Raw genomic sequence first — 14,643 nt, 5'->3', positions numbered from 1 at the left:
GTTATAGCTCTCACAAAATGTCCATGTCTGAAGACCTTCCATTCTCTTCCCAGCACTCTGTCCTATCGCTGTTGCCTCCTAAGAACCTCTGGAATCTACCAAGCTCTTCATCCTCTCTACCACGCTGGCCCCCAGGATCTTATCTTGCCTGAATGTCCACAATCACCCCTAAACCCTCTTTCTCCAGACCTAATCCATTCCTCCCTGCACTGCAGCCAGAGGGAGCTTCCCCAAATGCAAATGAACCAGCTCTGGATTAAACTCCTCCTAGCTCCCCAAAGCCATCAGAAGTCTGAGTAGGACTTCATCTCTCTAGCGGCCTTTTGTCCTGCTTCCTTCAAATCTATATTGCGGTCTCAAGTAGCAGATTCCTGGACACAGGTTATCCCTGGCCTTCTGGGTACCTTAGCAATGCCCTCTGCTTGCAAGAGGGAGCTAGGAGGAATCAGACTGCTTTGGTAAGGAAGGGTCTTTGTTTCGACCTTGGCTGTTTCCTCTTAACTTCTTTTAATGTCAGCTTCCTTAACTGTAAAACAGAAACAATAGTACATATTTCGTGGGGTTCTTGTGCAGATTATATATGTATGTTGCCTGCCACACAGTAGTGCTCACATAATAAATGTGAACTGTTTATTATTGTTCTTATTATTATTCACGTCGCGGTGAACTATCTACTACCCGGCGAGACCTTGAGCAACTGGAGATTGAAGGATCGTGCTTACTCCGTGTATCCCAGGGCTGAGCCCACAGTAGAAACTTAAGTTTACTTAGGAAGAAAGTATTGCAAAGGGATAAATGAAAGACTAGCGCCGAAGGAGCAAACCCGCCTTTAAAAATCTTTCTTTAGTGCCCCTCATGTCTATTATTTCCCTGAATCCCCATGACCTAGAGGAGGGAGAGGCTATTAATTCCCGTTCTGCAAATGTGGGTGTGCCTTCTGTAAGCCATTCCGCGTTTAGTGGCACGCCGCTCGTAGGAGGCCACATCCCGATCCAGGCATTGGGGTGGACTGGGGCTGGGGGACACACACGGGAACGGGACCCGGGCGTCACGCTCCGCTCGGGTTGGTTTACAATTTCTTGCGGGACTGCCCGGCTCCTGGCACAAACCACACCCCTTTGGGAATCCCCGCCCCCTCTGCTGCCCTGCACCTATCCGCCGCGAGCCAGACTCCCGGCCAATCAGAAGAAACGTTAGGCGGGCGCTGCGGTTCGGCGAGCCAATGGGCAGGCAGCCGGAGCGGGGCTTGCCCGGGCATGTGGGAGCTGCGGGCTGCTTGGACACCACGTGCGGGCCGGAGGACACGCGCCGCGCTTCAGGTGATCTCGGGGACCCTGCTCGGGTTGGGGTGCTCGGGCGGGCTGGCGCGGCGTGTCCCCGGCCCCGGGGTCCCGCGCGCGGTGTCCGTCCCCGGCCTGCGGTGAGGGACGGCAGGGGCCCGGCCAAGCGGCTCTCGGGGCCCTCCGGTGTGCAGGCCCGGGCGCCGCCTGTGCCGCGTCCCCGCCCTGCTCGGGGGTCCGGGGCCTGCGGGGGGCGGCGCCACCCGGCGCTGGGGCCCTGGGGCTCGGTCTGGCGGGCTCGGCCCCGCCGCTGCGGCCAGCTAATGACCACCGCCCGAGTCCCTCCCGGGCTGAGGCCCGGCCTCCCCCGCGGCGCTCCTCGGGGAACGCGGGCGGCCGCGGGAGATCGTGCGGGGCTCCCGGCCTCTCCTTGCCTTGCCCAGAACTTTGAGTAGCACGGGGGGATCTCGGCGAGCCCGGTTTTCTCAAATTCGGGCGCTAATTAGTACCACGGCTCGGGGGTGGGGTCGCGCGCTCTGCAAAATACAGCTTCTCAGATCCCGCTCCCCAAAATGGCAGTTAGGACGGCGTGGCGGGGGGGCGGGTAGGTCTGAGGATCGGCGTTTTAAACAGACGTTCTGACTGCTTTGGCGGAAGCCCCAAACCTAGTTCCACCCTCGGTTTTAGTAAACCCTCGTTTTGTGTTCAGGGGAAGGAGACTTGGTCCAGGCCATCTAGCTTTTAGTGCCAGGGCACCAAGGAGTGGACCTACAACCGCCTGCCGCCTTCCCGATCGGCCAGCAGGTCGGCAGCCCTGCCACCGCAGGCGACTGTGATTTCGTGGTGCCTTTGGCGCCTTTGCTCTGAGGACTCTGCTGCTGGGGTCCTTGCCTTAGGCCACAAGCCCCGCGCGAAAGGCCCGGTGGCTGCTGATCCCCAGGTTCCTGGCTGGAGGGAGATTTGAGTGTGTCCTTACCCGCACTGTTGTGTTGTTTGAGCCAAACTTCTCTCCGACTTCGCTGAGCTCCCACTGGGGCCCAGGATGGGCGGGGCATGTCCTAGATAATTAATTGTTGGTTCTGACCTGTCAGCAGGGTCAGGGCCTATAGAAGAGGACTTGTTTTCATCCCTCGAAACACAAGGCCACTTTTTCTCAGGGAACTGAATTTCTGGCTTCTTTGAAACCTTGCCAGCAGGGTCAGGGAGGCGACCGACCCTGCTCCGGGGTTCAGCTCCTGACCTGCAGAACCCGGAGCCCTCTCAAAGAAGGGAAGGGGCCCTCTTCTTTCCATTGCTGGGCTGGGGCAAATTGAGGTTCTGTATCGGTCAGCTCTAATATGTGACCTGTGGAGGTGAGGATGTCGATTCTAGTTACATGCACTTTTAAAAGGGAGAAGGTTTCTTGGGGAGTGGATGAGCAAGCCAGGGGGAAGATGAGTCAGGATGGGTCACTGTGCCTCGCCCTGGCATCACCAAGTAGTACTCCTCCCCACGCCTCTTCATCTCTGCCACTGCTGTTCAGATTCTTCTCCAGAGCTCTTCCTATAAGGCAGTGGGGATCCTGTTCCCCATCAATGCCTGGATTACACCCGAACTTTCACCCCCCTCCAGAAACAGTGGTCTCTCACTCTGCCCTCCACCCTCTCTGCTCCCCCACGACCTCCTTTTCAAATGTTCCACCAGCCTCCTTGCCCTCTCACAGTGCAGGTGCTTTGCCTCCTGGATGCAGGTGCTTTGCCTCCTGGATTTTCTCTGGATGCCCTTCCCTTTCTGTGCTCCTGGCAGGCCTTCCTGAAACCCTTCAGCATGTCCCTCCACTGCCACCCTTCACTAACCCAGCGTTTCTGTCTGTCCAGTCCTCGGACAGGTGAGTCTGTCCTTCGTTCACTGCTCCCATCCTTAGCGCACCCTGGTGAGAGCCTGACGGTCTCCTTGCCACAATTCCCTGTCACCTCCAGCCCTGTCTTCCCCACAGTCTGGCAGGTAGCAGGCCCAGCCTCAGCTCCCTTCACACACTTCTGGAGAGGACCTGCCCGATGCCACGTCTGGGGCTGGCTGTTGGGGGAGGGACAAAGACACACACGTCTCTATCCCCGCCTTCGGAGCGCTTTGAGGTAGACGCTATGTAACTGTTGTCTTAAAGTGTGGTAAGTTCTGTGGCTGTGCTGTCAGGCATGGAGGGGTGAATTTCTTTGCTCCCCAGCTAGACTGTAAATGTCTGGGGTCAGGAAGTCAGTGACTTCCCTCATTGCTCTGGGACTCCTTCAGGTGATCAGCAGACACCAGTCTGGGGATACCAGCTTAGGGGCTTAGGGTAGGCCCACCAGGGTGTGTGGTGGCCTGCCCAGAGTGGGGACAGAAGGTTAAGTGGTAAAAAGGGAAGAGGGACAGTTCCTCCAGCTGTGTCCCACCTTGTGCTTTGCGCCCCAGTGGCATCAGGCTACTCGTGGGCCCCTCTTCCTTAGCCCTGGGTTCCTTCTCTTTCCGGCATTTGCCCCTCACATGGCCACCAGTTCATCTCCCTGTCAGCTGGCGGGTTGCTCTTTCTTCTTCACTGAGATTTAATCTCTTCCAGCAAGGCTCCCAGAATCAACCTCCAGCCTGTTCTGCTTCCCTAGCCCTTCTGACCCAGCCCTGCACACGCCTTGTGCTTTGTTTCTGTCTCTGCGGCGAGGCTAAGCTTCTTGGAGTCCAGGATCTGCCTTTGTTACTCTGGGCTCAGCACCTGGCACAGCTGGGACCCCAGAGAGCCTCAGGAGGTCTCTGCCACCCAGTGGGATGAAGGCTTGTTCCGCAGGCCTTCCTGGAGGAAGGTGTGTGAGGGGGAAGAGCAGTAAGGGGAAGGCCTGTGGCTTGGGAGGGCCAGTGAGGCCGGGCTGGGGCAGCTTTGGCCTGGGAAGAGCTGGTCACCAACCTGGAGAGAGTCTTACCCTCTCTGGGGGAAAGGGAGCAGGTAGTTATGAGCCCCGCCTGTATGTAATGTATGCAGAGCAAGTGCACGTGCATTGTGTGGTCTGGTCTTCAGCAGGAAAGGGGGGAGTAGGGCCATTTCGCATGGAAGGAAGCAGAAGCTCAGCAGGTCAGGTAACTTCTAAAGAGCCGAGTTAAACCCTGCTCTGCCTACTTGAAAGTCCTGGTTTTCTGGTCTGTTAAAAATGTACCAGCTGACTTAGCAAGTGAGTGAAGCTTTCTAAGCACGGCCCCTCGCTCTTGGGCAGCTGCTGGCCTTGTTGCGTGGGATTTGATCTCGTCAACTCTAAAAAAGAACTTAACACGTTTCCAGTGTCCAGTGATGGAGGGACCTGCAGACACTCCCTTTTCTGTTCCTCCTTTCTGTGAGCTGAGCCGGTTTACCAGCGTACCCCTGCCTGGAGGCTGTGGTGACTGAGCCACATGCCCGGCTATTGAAAACTGTTGTGATGAGTGAAGCAGAAAATCACTTAATAAATTACCTTATTTTGGTCAACACATAACCAAAAATACAACTATTGTGAGCCTCTCGTGAATTCTTTTCTCCAGTTTCTGAGGGCCTGTGCTTTCACAACGGATTCTTTGTTTTTCAAAAATCTGGGATGGGGTTGCCTGGCTGGCCCAGTCGGAAGAGCGTGTGACTCTTGATCTCAGGGTCATGAGTTTGAGCCCCACGCTGGGGGTAGAGATTACTAAAGATAAATTTTAAAAATTAAATAAATAAATAAATTTTTAAATAAAAAATTAAAAAGATTGTGTGTGTGTCTGTGTGTGTATATATATATTTCTGTAGGCTTTATTTTCCCCTATCTGTACCTCTCTAAAACTTGTTGATGCTGATGCTCGTGGAGGTAAGCAGTGGCTTGGAGGCCGAGACCGTGATTCTGGGTTCACCTCAGCTCGTGTGTCTTCCTACCTGAGCAGGTTACTTAACCTCTGTGCTCAGTTTTCTTACCTGTGGTTCAGGTCGTTGGGAATATTTAGTGATTCCCTGTAAAGTACTTAGAACAGTGATTTGCACGGGGGCTTGACTGAGTGCAGTGATGATTCAGCAAGGTCCTGGCCTCAGTGTGGGAGCTAAAGCATAGGGCTCTAGGGCGGCGCTGCTATGAGCCCTGCAGGCAGAGGCAGGGATGGGGCGACCGGGCACACCTCTCACCCAGTCCCTCTGCCCCATGTGTTCTCTCTGCAGAGCACCGCCCTGCTGGCAGATCACCCCCCCTGCCCCAGGCCTTACTTGCCCCGAGCGGTGAGCTGACTGGGATGGTACCCCGGGAAGGCCCTGAGTCTGCGCGGTGCCCGTGCCCTTCCCTGGCTAGCCTGCATGCCAAGGATGTGCTCCGGAGGAAGCACAAGAGGAAGAGCCGACAGCACCAGCGATTCATGGCCCGGAAGGCACTGCTGCAGGAGCAGGGGCTGCTGAGCATGCCCCCAGAGCCGCGATCCTCCCCACTGCCCACGCCGTCGGTGGCCCTGCAGGGCACTGAAGCCACCAGCAGCGGGATGCAGCGTCCAAGGAATGAATCGGGAGGTGCCTCGTGGAGCAGAAAGCCCACCCCCAGGGAGTCCGCGGGGCCCTGGCCCAGCAAGTGCGTGGCTATTGACTGCGAGATGGTGGGCACGGGACCCCGAGGGCGGGTGAGCGAGCTGGCCCGCTGCTCTGTGGTGAGTTACCATGGTGACGTCCTCTATGACAAGTACATCCGGCCCGAGATGCCCATCGTGGACTACCGCACCCGCTGGAGTGGCATCACTCGGCAGCACATGCGCAAGGCCATCCCCTTCCAGGTGGCCCAGAAAGAGGTGAGGGCGGAGGTGGGGGCTTATGTGGATGGGTGATGGCCAGGGAAAGGCAGCCCTGGGTTTGAGTCACCACTTAGCCACTGGAAACGAGAGACTTTGGGAAAGTTGCTTAAATTTGCTGGACTGTGGCTTCCTCCTCCATAGACAAGGGTGCCTAAAATCCTGACCCATCTCTATGTAAGGATTGTTGGGCTGTCCAACGTGATAATGTTTGTGGAAAGACTGCCAGTTGTAAGGTGTAGAACCGCTCACATGTTACATTTTCTTTTTTTTTTTTTTGAGGGAGAGTGAGTGAGAGAGCAGAAGCAGGGGGAGCGGCAGAGGGAGGGGGAGAAGCAGGCTCCCCACCGAGCAGGGAGCCCAATGTGGGGCTTGATCCCAGGACTCTGGGATCATGACATGAGCCGAAGGCAGACGCTTAACCAACTGAGCCACCCAGGTGCCCCTGCATTTTCTTTTCTGTTATAAAAGTACTATGTATCTGTTTAGAATTTGTAAGGCCCACAATCCTGTCACCTTCAGGCCTTAATGTTTCCATATATTTTCTTAGTTTTTCAGTGCTTTGAAAAAGATAAATAAGTGGTTGGGACAGCACTGATGTGCCAGGAATTCCCAGTTGTGCTTGACCTTAGGAAGCCCCTAAAGCCTTGTTAACAGTCTCAGCTCTTTGTCCCCAGATCCTTCCACGGAGATTCTCATCTCGTAGCCCTGTGGGCGTGGGGACGGCTCTGATGTGTGTGTTCCTGGAAACCATGCTGTGCCAACTTGCACAACGAAAACCTCAGAGCTTATGGGGAACATGGAATTAGGAACACAACACTCAAAACACCTCCTAATAAAATCACCCCCAAGACAAAAAGCTAGAAACCTAATGACAGTGGTAGCCCCCATTTTGCACAGCCTAGATGGCCAGGGAAGGGCAGCCCTGGGTTTGAGTCACCACTTAGCCACTGGGAACGAGAGACTTTGGGACGTCAGTAGTAAGGGTGGCACTGAAAACGTCCTGGTGGCTGCTTGTGAGAGTGGGTGTCAGGACGGTTGCGGTTTCTGTGATGGTGGCGAGGTCCCAGAAGTGAGACAGTGGTGGCGTCAGGTGCAAGTGGAGGTGGCTCATCACACAGGTGAACCGTGAGCTCCCTGCGGGCTGTTGGAGGCGTGTGCGTTTTGTGCCTTCCCACGTGCCTCAGGTTAGCTGCGTGCAGTTTTCTTTTTTCTTTCTTGCCTTTTTTTTTTTTTTTTTTAAGATTTTATTTATTCGAGAGGTAGAGAGGGAGGGAGAAAGCACGAGCACGGGGAGCAGCAGACCCCACTGAGCAGGGAGCCCGACGTGGGGCTTAATCCCAGGACGCTAGGATCGTGACCTGAGCCGAAGGCAGATGCTTAACTGACTGAGCCACCCAGGCGCCCCCAGGTGCGGTTTTCTTTGTCCACCTAAATGTTTCTCACGGGCAAAATCATGCATAGGTAAAGGTGAAATTTTGCATTATTCTCAAATAGTGTCCTAATATATCAATCATGTCGGAACATGCATTTTCAAAATAAGCATTATAGCAGAACTGCTTAGTGTTTCTGGGTTATTCTTGGGTTTAGGTGAATTTGGGAAATATTGGTACATGTGGTCTGGTGTCCTCCTTTTTCACATGAGATATGGCCTAAGCATGGCCTTCAGAAAGTTTGGCGATGATTTAACCGAGCATGTCGCTCGGGCGTATTAGCAACGGGAAGGGAGGCCTGCGGCAAACCCTCTAGCTCCTTGGTGCTTCCCTTGGCCTGGTTGGTGGGGCTCCAGGAACAGCACCGTTTCTTGTCTGCTCAGACTCAGCCCGTGCAGAGTGTGCTTGGTCCCTCCCTACCACGTGCTGGTGGGGTGGTGTCACTGGAGTGTGGTGGCATGTTCCCACCACGGAAGTCTAAATGGCACCCTCTCCATCTGCTGTGAAAGCTGGGTTTGGTGATAAGCCGGACCTGGCCAGCAGAAGCGCGCGGCGGGAGCCCGTGGCAGGTGATAAGGAGAGCCGGGCTCAGTGCCGAGGGCTGGGGGGTGTTGCAGGCCTGGGGCCTGGACGTGGCCTCCCTGGGGCCCGAGGACGGCAGAAGGCAGGGAAGAGAGGCGCACATTGTGCACATGGTGAGCACTGAGCCAGAGAGCAACGGCTTCCGGGGTGGGAAGTGGAGTCCTTCGTGGCCGGGGGGCAGAGGGGCAGAATCCCGAGGAGAGAGGCCGTGTCTGCTGATGCTCACAGAAGTTGCTGCTTGTGGGCTTATCTCCAGGGCCAGGCACAGGTCTGTGGACGTCAGCCAGCGGGTCTCTTGTCAGTCAGCTCCTGTGAGGCTTCCGTGGAGCCTCACTCATCAAGTCAAACATGGTCCCTGGTATTTTAGCTGAGCTGCCTTGGAGGGCTGGTGGATAGACTGCCAGCGCTAAAGGCGTGCTTGGCAAATGTGACCAATCTGCTCCACTACAGGAGAGAACCACAGGGTCCTCATGTTGCTGGGGCAGTGGTGGGGGAGGCCTTCTGACAGGCAAGAGTTGGGGGGGGAGGGGGGAGGGGGAGGGGAGGGAGTGAGGTCTCCCAGGCTGAGAAGGGAGAGCCTGCGCCAGCAGGACACAGTTGCTTGTATTGATTCACTAGGAGACTTAACTCCACGTGTGACTTCCTCGCATGCACCCAACCACCCCGTGGAGAGCGCATTTTTACTGGTTAGAGAGCTGACCTGCGCCCCCGGGGCGTGGCAAGTCGAGGGGCCAGGCTTTGGACTTGAGGCAGCGTGGCTGAGTGTGGGGCTCGAGGCTCCCGTCTCCATGCTGCCACCCTTCGCAGGGATCCACGCCCTGGTGGTCAGGGCGGCAGCACGGCAGCACGTGGCCTGCGCCTCCTTGACAGTGGGGCCTTCCCCGCCTCCTTTGTCTGCTCACAGATCCTCAAGCTCCTGAAGGGCAAGGTGGTGGTGGGGCACGCACTCCATAATGACTTCCAGGCCCTCAAGTATGTCCACCCTCGGAGCCAGACCCGGGACACCACTTATGTGCCCAGCCTCCTCCACCAGCCTGGCCTCCACACCCGCACCCGGGTCTCGCTGAAGGACCTGGCCCTGCAGCTGCTACACAAGAAGATCCAGGTGCGTGGGACAGGAGCAGGTGGTGCAAGCGAGGAGGGGCCCTGGGACAGGGCAGGCAGCTGTACCTCCAGGCTGCTTGTCATTCTTCCCCCCCCCTCCCCGGGGACTTGGGTAAAGCACGGTGTCCCACACGTACGGGCAGCCCTGGGTGTTCTCTTCACCGTCCTTCGTCCCCAGCGGATTGTGACAGTCGGCCGCAGGCTTGCGGGCTGGGCTCTTCCAGACCTGTCCCCCACCCAGTTCCAGGCTCTGTCCCTGCACGTCACACGGAACCCACCTGTGGCAGCCCGAGAGGTGGGGCCTCCCTCAGGGGCAGCCAGTAACTCGCTTTCCCGAGTAGCACCCAGCCCCGCCCCCCGCCGTCCCGAGAGGACGCGTTCGGTGATGAGGGCTGTCGTCGCAGGCCGGCCAGCACGGGCACTCGTCCGTGGAAGACGCCGTGACGGCCATGGAGCTCTACCGGCTGGTGGAGGCGCAGTGGGAGCAGCAGGAGGCCGTCAGCCTCCCGCCCCAGCCCGAGGACCGAGAGCCGGACAGCAGCACGGACATGGAGCAGTACATGGAGGACCAGTACTGGCCCGAGGACCTGGCCCAGGGCGCCCGCGGGGGGACGGGGGAGGCAGGGGACAGAAGGGAGTGAGGCGGGAGAGGCGCCCAGGCAGCCTCCGAGCGGAGGAGTGGGGTGCGGGGGGGCCAGCAGAGCCCTGGGCATGGCACCGCGGGCAGGGCAGGATGTGGCCAGCCGGCTGCTGGCGTCCAGGGAGTTGGGACCATCTGTCCTCTTGGCTCCCTCTGCCCAGGGCCGTTGTGGGCACTTACCCCCCCACCCCACCCCCAGCCCTGTGGTTTGCTAATGGCACTTTACAGACACTGTGAAAATGTCAGGGCGGCAAGCTTGGAGGACCCAGTGGGAGGAGGCCGTGCTGGCAGGCCTTCCCCACCCCCGTGCTGCGCTGTCCTGGCGGGTGGTGTCTCCTCCCTGTGGTGTTCACTCAGCTCCGTGACTTGGGGTAAAGCTCTCTGCTCTTACTTTTCCTCTGCCTCTTCCTCCACAGGCGTTGTCAGGTTCAGAATGAATATGTCCCTGAACCTGTAGAGTTGAGGCCACTCTGTGGGACATTCCCTTCCTTTCTGTCTGAACTAGAACTCTGGCTGTCGCCATAGTAGGAACCCAGCTAGGCTGTGACAGACAGCAGAGCGCCCAGGCTCGTGGGGAGGTGGCACCAGGACTCACCAGGCACTGTTGTGAGCGGGGGAAGGCGGATGGGAACTTTGGGTGGAGAGGGTGGCGTATTAATTTTGACCCAACTCAGGCACAAGCCTGAGAAACAAGACAGAAGTTTGAGTTCTGGGACCCCTCTGCAAGGCCACCAGTGTGTAGGGGGCGCCAAGGATGTGTCCGCGGGGCGAGGGCCAGGCCAGGGCAGCCATGTCCACACACAGGCTGGTGTCCCCTCGGGCACCTTGACCCACAGTTGCTGTGGTCATTGGGTTTTCTCCAACTTTCTGGATAGGTTCTCTGTCAGGATCTCATCTGCCACCCCTTTTTCCTTCTTTCCCAAGGGGCAATTTGGGAGTATTGAGGTTAACCAAGAGCTCAGGTCCACACTGACCTTTGAGCCCCATCTTTGCTTGCCACTTAATAGCTTTGAGACCTTGAGCAATGTCTCACTGTTGAGCCCGTTTCCTCCTCTGTAAAATGGGGATGATGCTACAGCCTACCTCATAGGGTTGTCCTGGGGATCAAGTGCTGAGTGCTCAGCACCGTGCCTGGCACGCTGTGTTTTCTTTAGGGATCCGTTTCAGCCTCTTCTGGGTAACATCTGAACCACGCCCCTGGAGTTGAGTGACTTTGCGACAAGGCTGTCCTCACTTGGCTGCTCCAGTGGGGGCGGGCTGATGACATAGCATGGAGGTTCCCGGTCCTCGCTGTGCCCTGCGGCTGGGCGACCTGTGTACACTCAGCATCTCCCTCCTCTGTGTGCAGGAAATGACAAGGGTTCTTATGTCAGTCTGACCCCAGCAGCAGGGCCAGGAACTGAGACACTACTGAAACCACACTACTTCCAAGTTGTCTGTCACCAGCTCCCTCCCCGACTGCAGGGCAGGGAGCCGCCTGAGGCATTGACCTCTGCTGGCCTGGCTCCACGCTTTGTTCTGGAGTCCTTCAAAGTGTGTAGTCGGCGCCAAACTCCCAGCCCAGCCATGCCATAGTTTCTTTGGGCTATGGGTTGAAGGGAGATGGAGCTATTACCAGTGGGAAAATGTACTGGGTTTAAAATCAGCTTTTTTGTAAAACCCATTTGTTCTGGAATAAAACTCAATTAGAAAAGTGGGTGAAGGGGCGTTTTCTGGATTCTCAGGCTGGAGTGGGCTGGCTTGGTGGAGGGATGTGGGGTGCTGGGGCACTGAGTCTTGCTGGGTGCTTTGGCCTTTGAGGTGGGAGCTTTCAAGATGATGCTTTGGGATGTGACAAGAACATTCTAGAATTGCTACAGAATTTATGTTGTTTATTTTTAAGTTTTATAACTGCCTTATTGTAGAGCCAAAGTTTGTTTCTCCTGAAGCTATGTACTCACTTTTCAAGAAAATGTTTATACACATAACATACAAGTTACCATCTTAACCATTTCTAAGTGGTGTTAAGTATATTTACATTGTCGTACAGCCAAATTCCTGAGCTTTTTCATCCTGCGAAACTAAAACTGCTCATTAAACACTGTCTACCCTCTCCTCCCTCCAGCCCCTGGCCACCACCATTCTACTTTCTGTTTCTCTGAATTTGACTAGATACCCCATATAAGTAGAATCATACAGTATGTATCTTTGTGATTAGCTTATTTCACTTAGCCTACGGCCCGCAAAGTGCATTCATGTGTATGTGTCAGAATTTCCTTCCTTTTTAAGGCTGAATAATCATTTGGCTGCATAGACCACATTTTGTTGATCTCAGTGAACACTTGGGTTACTTCCCCTTTTTGGTTGTGAATAATGTTGCTGTGAATGTGGATGTACAGTATCTTTGGAATTCTGCTTTCGGTTCCATGGGTGTAGACCCAGAAGTAAGATTGCTGGGTCATATATGGTGGTTCTGTGTTGTAAGTTTTGGAGGAACTGCCGTACCGTCTTTCACAGTGGCTGTACCAGTTTGCCTTCCCACCAACAGCCCATAAGCTTTCCAGTGTCTCCACATCCTCACCCACACTTACTTTTTTTGTTTTGTTTTGTTTTGTTTTGGTAGGGTATCCTAGTGGGTGTGGGGTGATACCTCATTCTGGTTTTAATTTGCATTTCCCTAACAAGTAGATTTTGAACTTCTTTTTGCATGTTTGTTGATATAGAGTTCATTTTTCATTTTTTATGTCTTTTAAAAAATGTATCCCATTAGCAATTTTGCATGACCCACATGAAATTGCTGACGTTTGACTGGGACGCTTCTGCCTGCCACCCAGGATTGAGAAATTTACACATCACATTTTGGAGCATAGGCCTAGCAGAGACAGATGGCTGGACAGGAATTCAAAGGTCAGGGTGCCCGTAGGGAGTGGTGTCTGACCCACTGTTATGAATCATCCACCCAGCCTGTGCCCTGTGCCCTGTGCCTGGGGCCATACACTGGCAGCCTCTGAACCTTGTACAATCACAGGTGGGCCAACTGAGGCAGGACGTGTGTCTTGTAAGGCTGAGAGGTTTGCCCTGAGTGACTCACCTGACCTGGGATTTGCCGGCATGGTCTGGCCAAAGGGTGACACCTGTTAAACTGCGGAAGCATCCCCTCTAGGAGCAGCCCCTCCCCTACCTGCCCCCTCCCCCCTGGCTGGTGTCAGGGCTTCCTCCCCTGGGCTTTCACACTGCCTGTGTCTAACCTCAGTGCACAATACCTGGGAAAAAATTCAGTAGGTCCCAGGCAGGGCTCCAGGTGCTGGGGGCCTTGCAGCAAACCAAACAAATGGGAGCCGGAAAAGTAAATGAACAAGATACACGGTTATTTCCGATGATGCTAATTATTCCTACAGAAGAAATCGAGAAGGGAGAAGAGGTACAGTTTGTTTTGTTTTAAATTTTATATTATTATGTTAATCACCATACATTACATCATTGGTTTTTGATGTAGTGTTCCATGACTCATTGTTTGTGTATAACACCCAGTGCTCCATTCAATACGTGCCCTCTTTATTTTTTTTTAAAGATTTTATTTATTTATTTGAGAGAGAAAACATGAGCAAGAGAGCACAAGCAGGGGGAGCAGCAGAGGGAGAGGGAGAAGCAGACTCTCTGCTGAGCAGGGAGCCTGACGTGGGGCTCGATCCCGGGACCCTGGGATCATGACCTGAGCTGAAGGCAGACGCTCAATGACTGAGCCACCCAGGCGCCCCAGTACGTGCCCTCTTCAATACCCATCACCAGGCTAACCCATCCCCCCACCCCTCCCCTCTAGAACCCTCAGTTTGTTTCTCAGAGTCCATAGTCTCTTATGGTTCCTCTCCCCCTCTGATTCCCCCCCTTCATTTTTCCCTTCCTACTATCTTTTTTTTTTTTTAACATATAATGTATTTGTTCCAGGGGTACAGCTCTGTGATTTGTCAGTCTTAGACAATTCACAGCACTCACCATAGCACATACCCTCCCCAATGTCTATCACACAGCCACCCCATCCCTCCCACCCCCCACCACTCCAGCAACCCTCAGTTTGTTTCCTGAGATTAAGAATGAGGAGGGGCGCCTGGGTGGCTCAGTTGGTTAAGCGGCTGCCTTCGGCTCAGGTCATGATCTCAGGGTCCTGGGATCGAGCCCCACATCGGGCTCCCTGCTCGGCGGGAAGCCTGCTTCTCCCTCTCCCACTCCCCCTGCTTGTGTTCCCTCTCTCTCTGTCAAATAAATAAAATCTTTAAAAAAAAAAAAAAGAATGAGGAGGTACAGTTTTAAATAGAGGCCAGAAAAGGCCTCAGTGGGAGGCCTGGGGGAGAGGGAGCAAACTGGGTAGGTAACCTGGAGGCAGAGCTTTTGAGATCCGGGTAGCACATGCCCAGGCCCTCTGGAACAGACAAAGCCAGTGTGATGGAAGGAGGTGGTGAAGGCGTGGAGAGGGGCTGACCTTTGCAGCATGACCGGAGACCTGATCCTGCCCTACTGGCCCTAGGACCCAGAATGGGAGGACGGGGGCCGGGGGGGGGGGGGGGGGGGGCGTTGCCTGGGCGGAGGCACCATGTGAATAACACAGAGACCTCAGGTTTAGGTGTAAACAGTGATGCAAGATGAGATTGGAAAGGCTGGTGGGGCAGGTGACAGGGTCTTGGAAACTGCACAGGAGCTGAGGTTCGCTTTCTTTTTTGGACAACAGGAAACCACTGTAGGTTCTTGAGCAAGAACCTACTGTCCCAAACAGTGCAAGAGATTAGATGTGGGGAAACGAAAGTCTTCGGATTTGAAGGACATTTGGAGCAGGGCACGAAGGTGGCGGCAGGAAGAC

General features: G+C 55.2%; 1 protein-coding gene across 4 annotated transcripts; it reads left to right on the top strand.

Annotated features, from left to right (window-relative positions):
• Nucleotides 1–1,206: 1,206 nt before the first annotated feature.
• AEN (apoptosis enhancing nuclease) lies at nt 1,207–14,592 on the top strand. Of its 4 annotated transcripts, XR_012375170.1 has the most exons (6): nt 1,207–1,319; nt 5,443–6,053; nt 8,973–9,173; nt 9,577–10,183; nt 13,363–13,550; nt 14,515–14,590. XR_012375170.1 is itself a non-coding variant. In XM_025893026.2 (4 exons), exons 1-4 carry the CDS (start codon nt 1,223–1,225, stop codon nt 9,811–9,813), a joined length of 1,146 nt encoding a protein of 381 aa, XP_025748811.1. In that variant the 5' UTR covers nt 1,207–1,222; the 3' UTR covers nt 9,814–11,508. The 4 variants fall into 4 exon arrangements, 1 of the variants encoding a protein (XP_025748811.1); XR_003212330.2 differs by lacking the exon at nt 13,363–13,550 and having other exon boundaries at nt 14,515–14,592; XR_003212329.2 differs by lacking the exons at nt 13,363–13,550; nt 14,515–14,590 and adding an exon at nt 12,562–13,282.
• Nucleotides 14,593–14,643: the final 51 nt, after the last annotated feature.

Source organism: Callorhinus ursinus, unplaced genomic scaffold, assembly GCF_003265705.2.
Source record: "Callorhinus ursinus isolate GAN/ISIS: 27379988/994484 unplaced genomic scaffold, GSC_fseal_2.0 scaffold45, whole genome shotgun sequence".
NCBI lineage: Eukaryota > Metazoa > Chordata > Mammalia > Carnivora > Otariidae > Callorhinus > Callorhinus ursinus.
Note: the sequence above shows the minus strand (reverse complement) of the source record. Positions and strands in the feature narration are given on the sequence as shown.

Bases quoted from the DNA above. Each gene is read 5' to 3' on its own strand.
- AEN (XM_025893026.2), top strand. From the start codon at position 1,223: ATGGGCAGGCAGCCGGAGCGGGGCTTGCCCGGGCATGTGGGAGCTGCG. The intron at 6,054-8,972 runs GTGAGGGCGGAG...GTCTGCTCACAG, and splicing joins TCCAGGTGGCCCAGAAAGAG to ATCCTCAAGCTCCTGAAGGG. The intron at 9,174-9,576 runs GTGCGTGGGACA...CTGTCGTCGCAG, and splicing joins TGCTACACAAGAAGATCCAG to GCCGGCCAGCACGGGCACTC.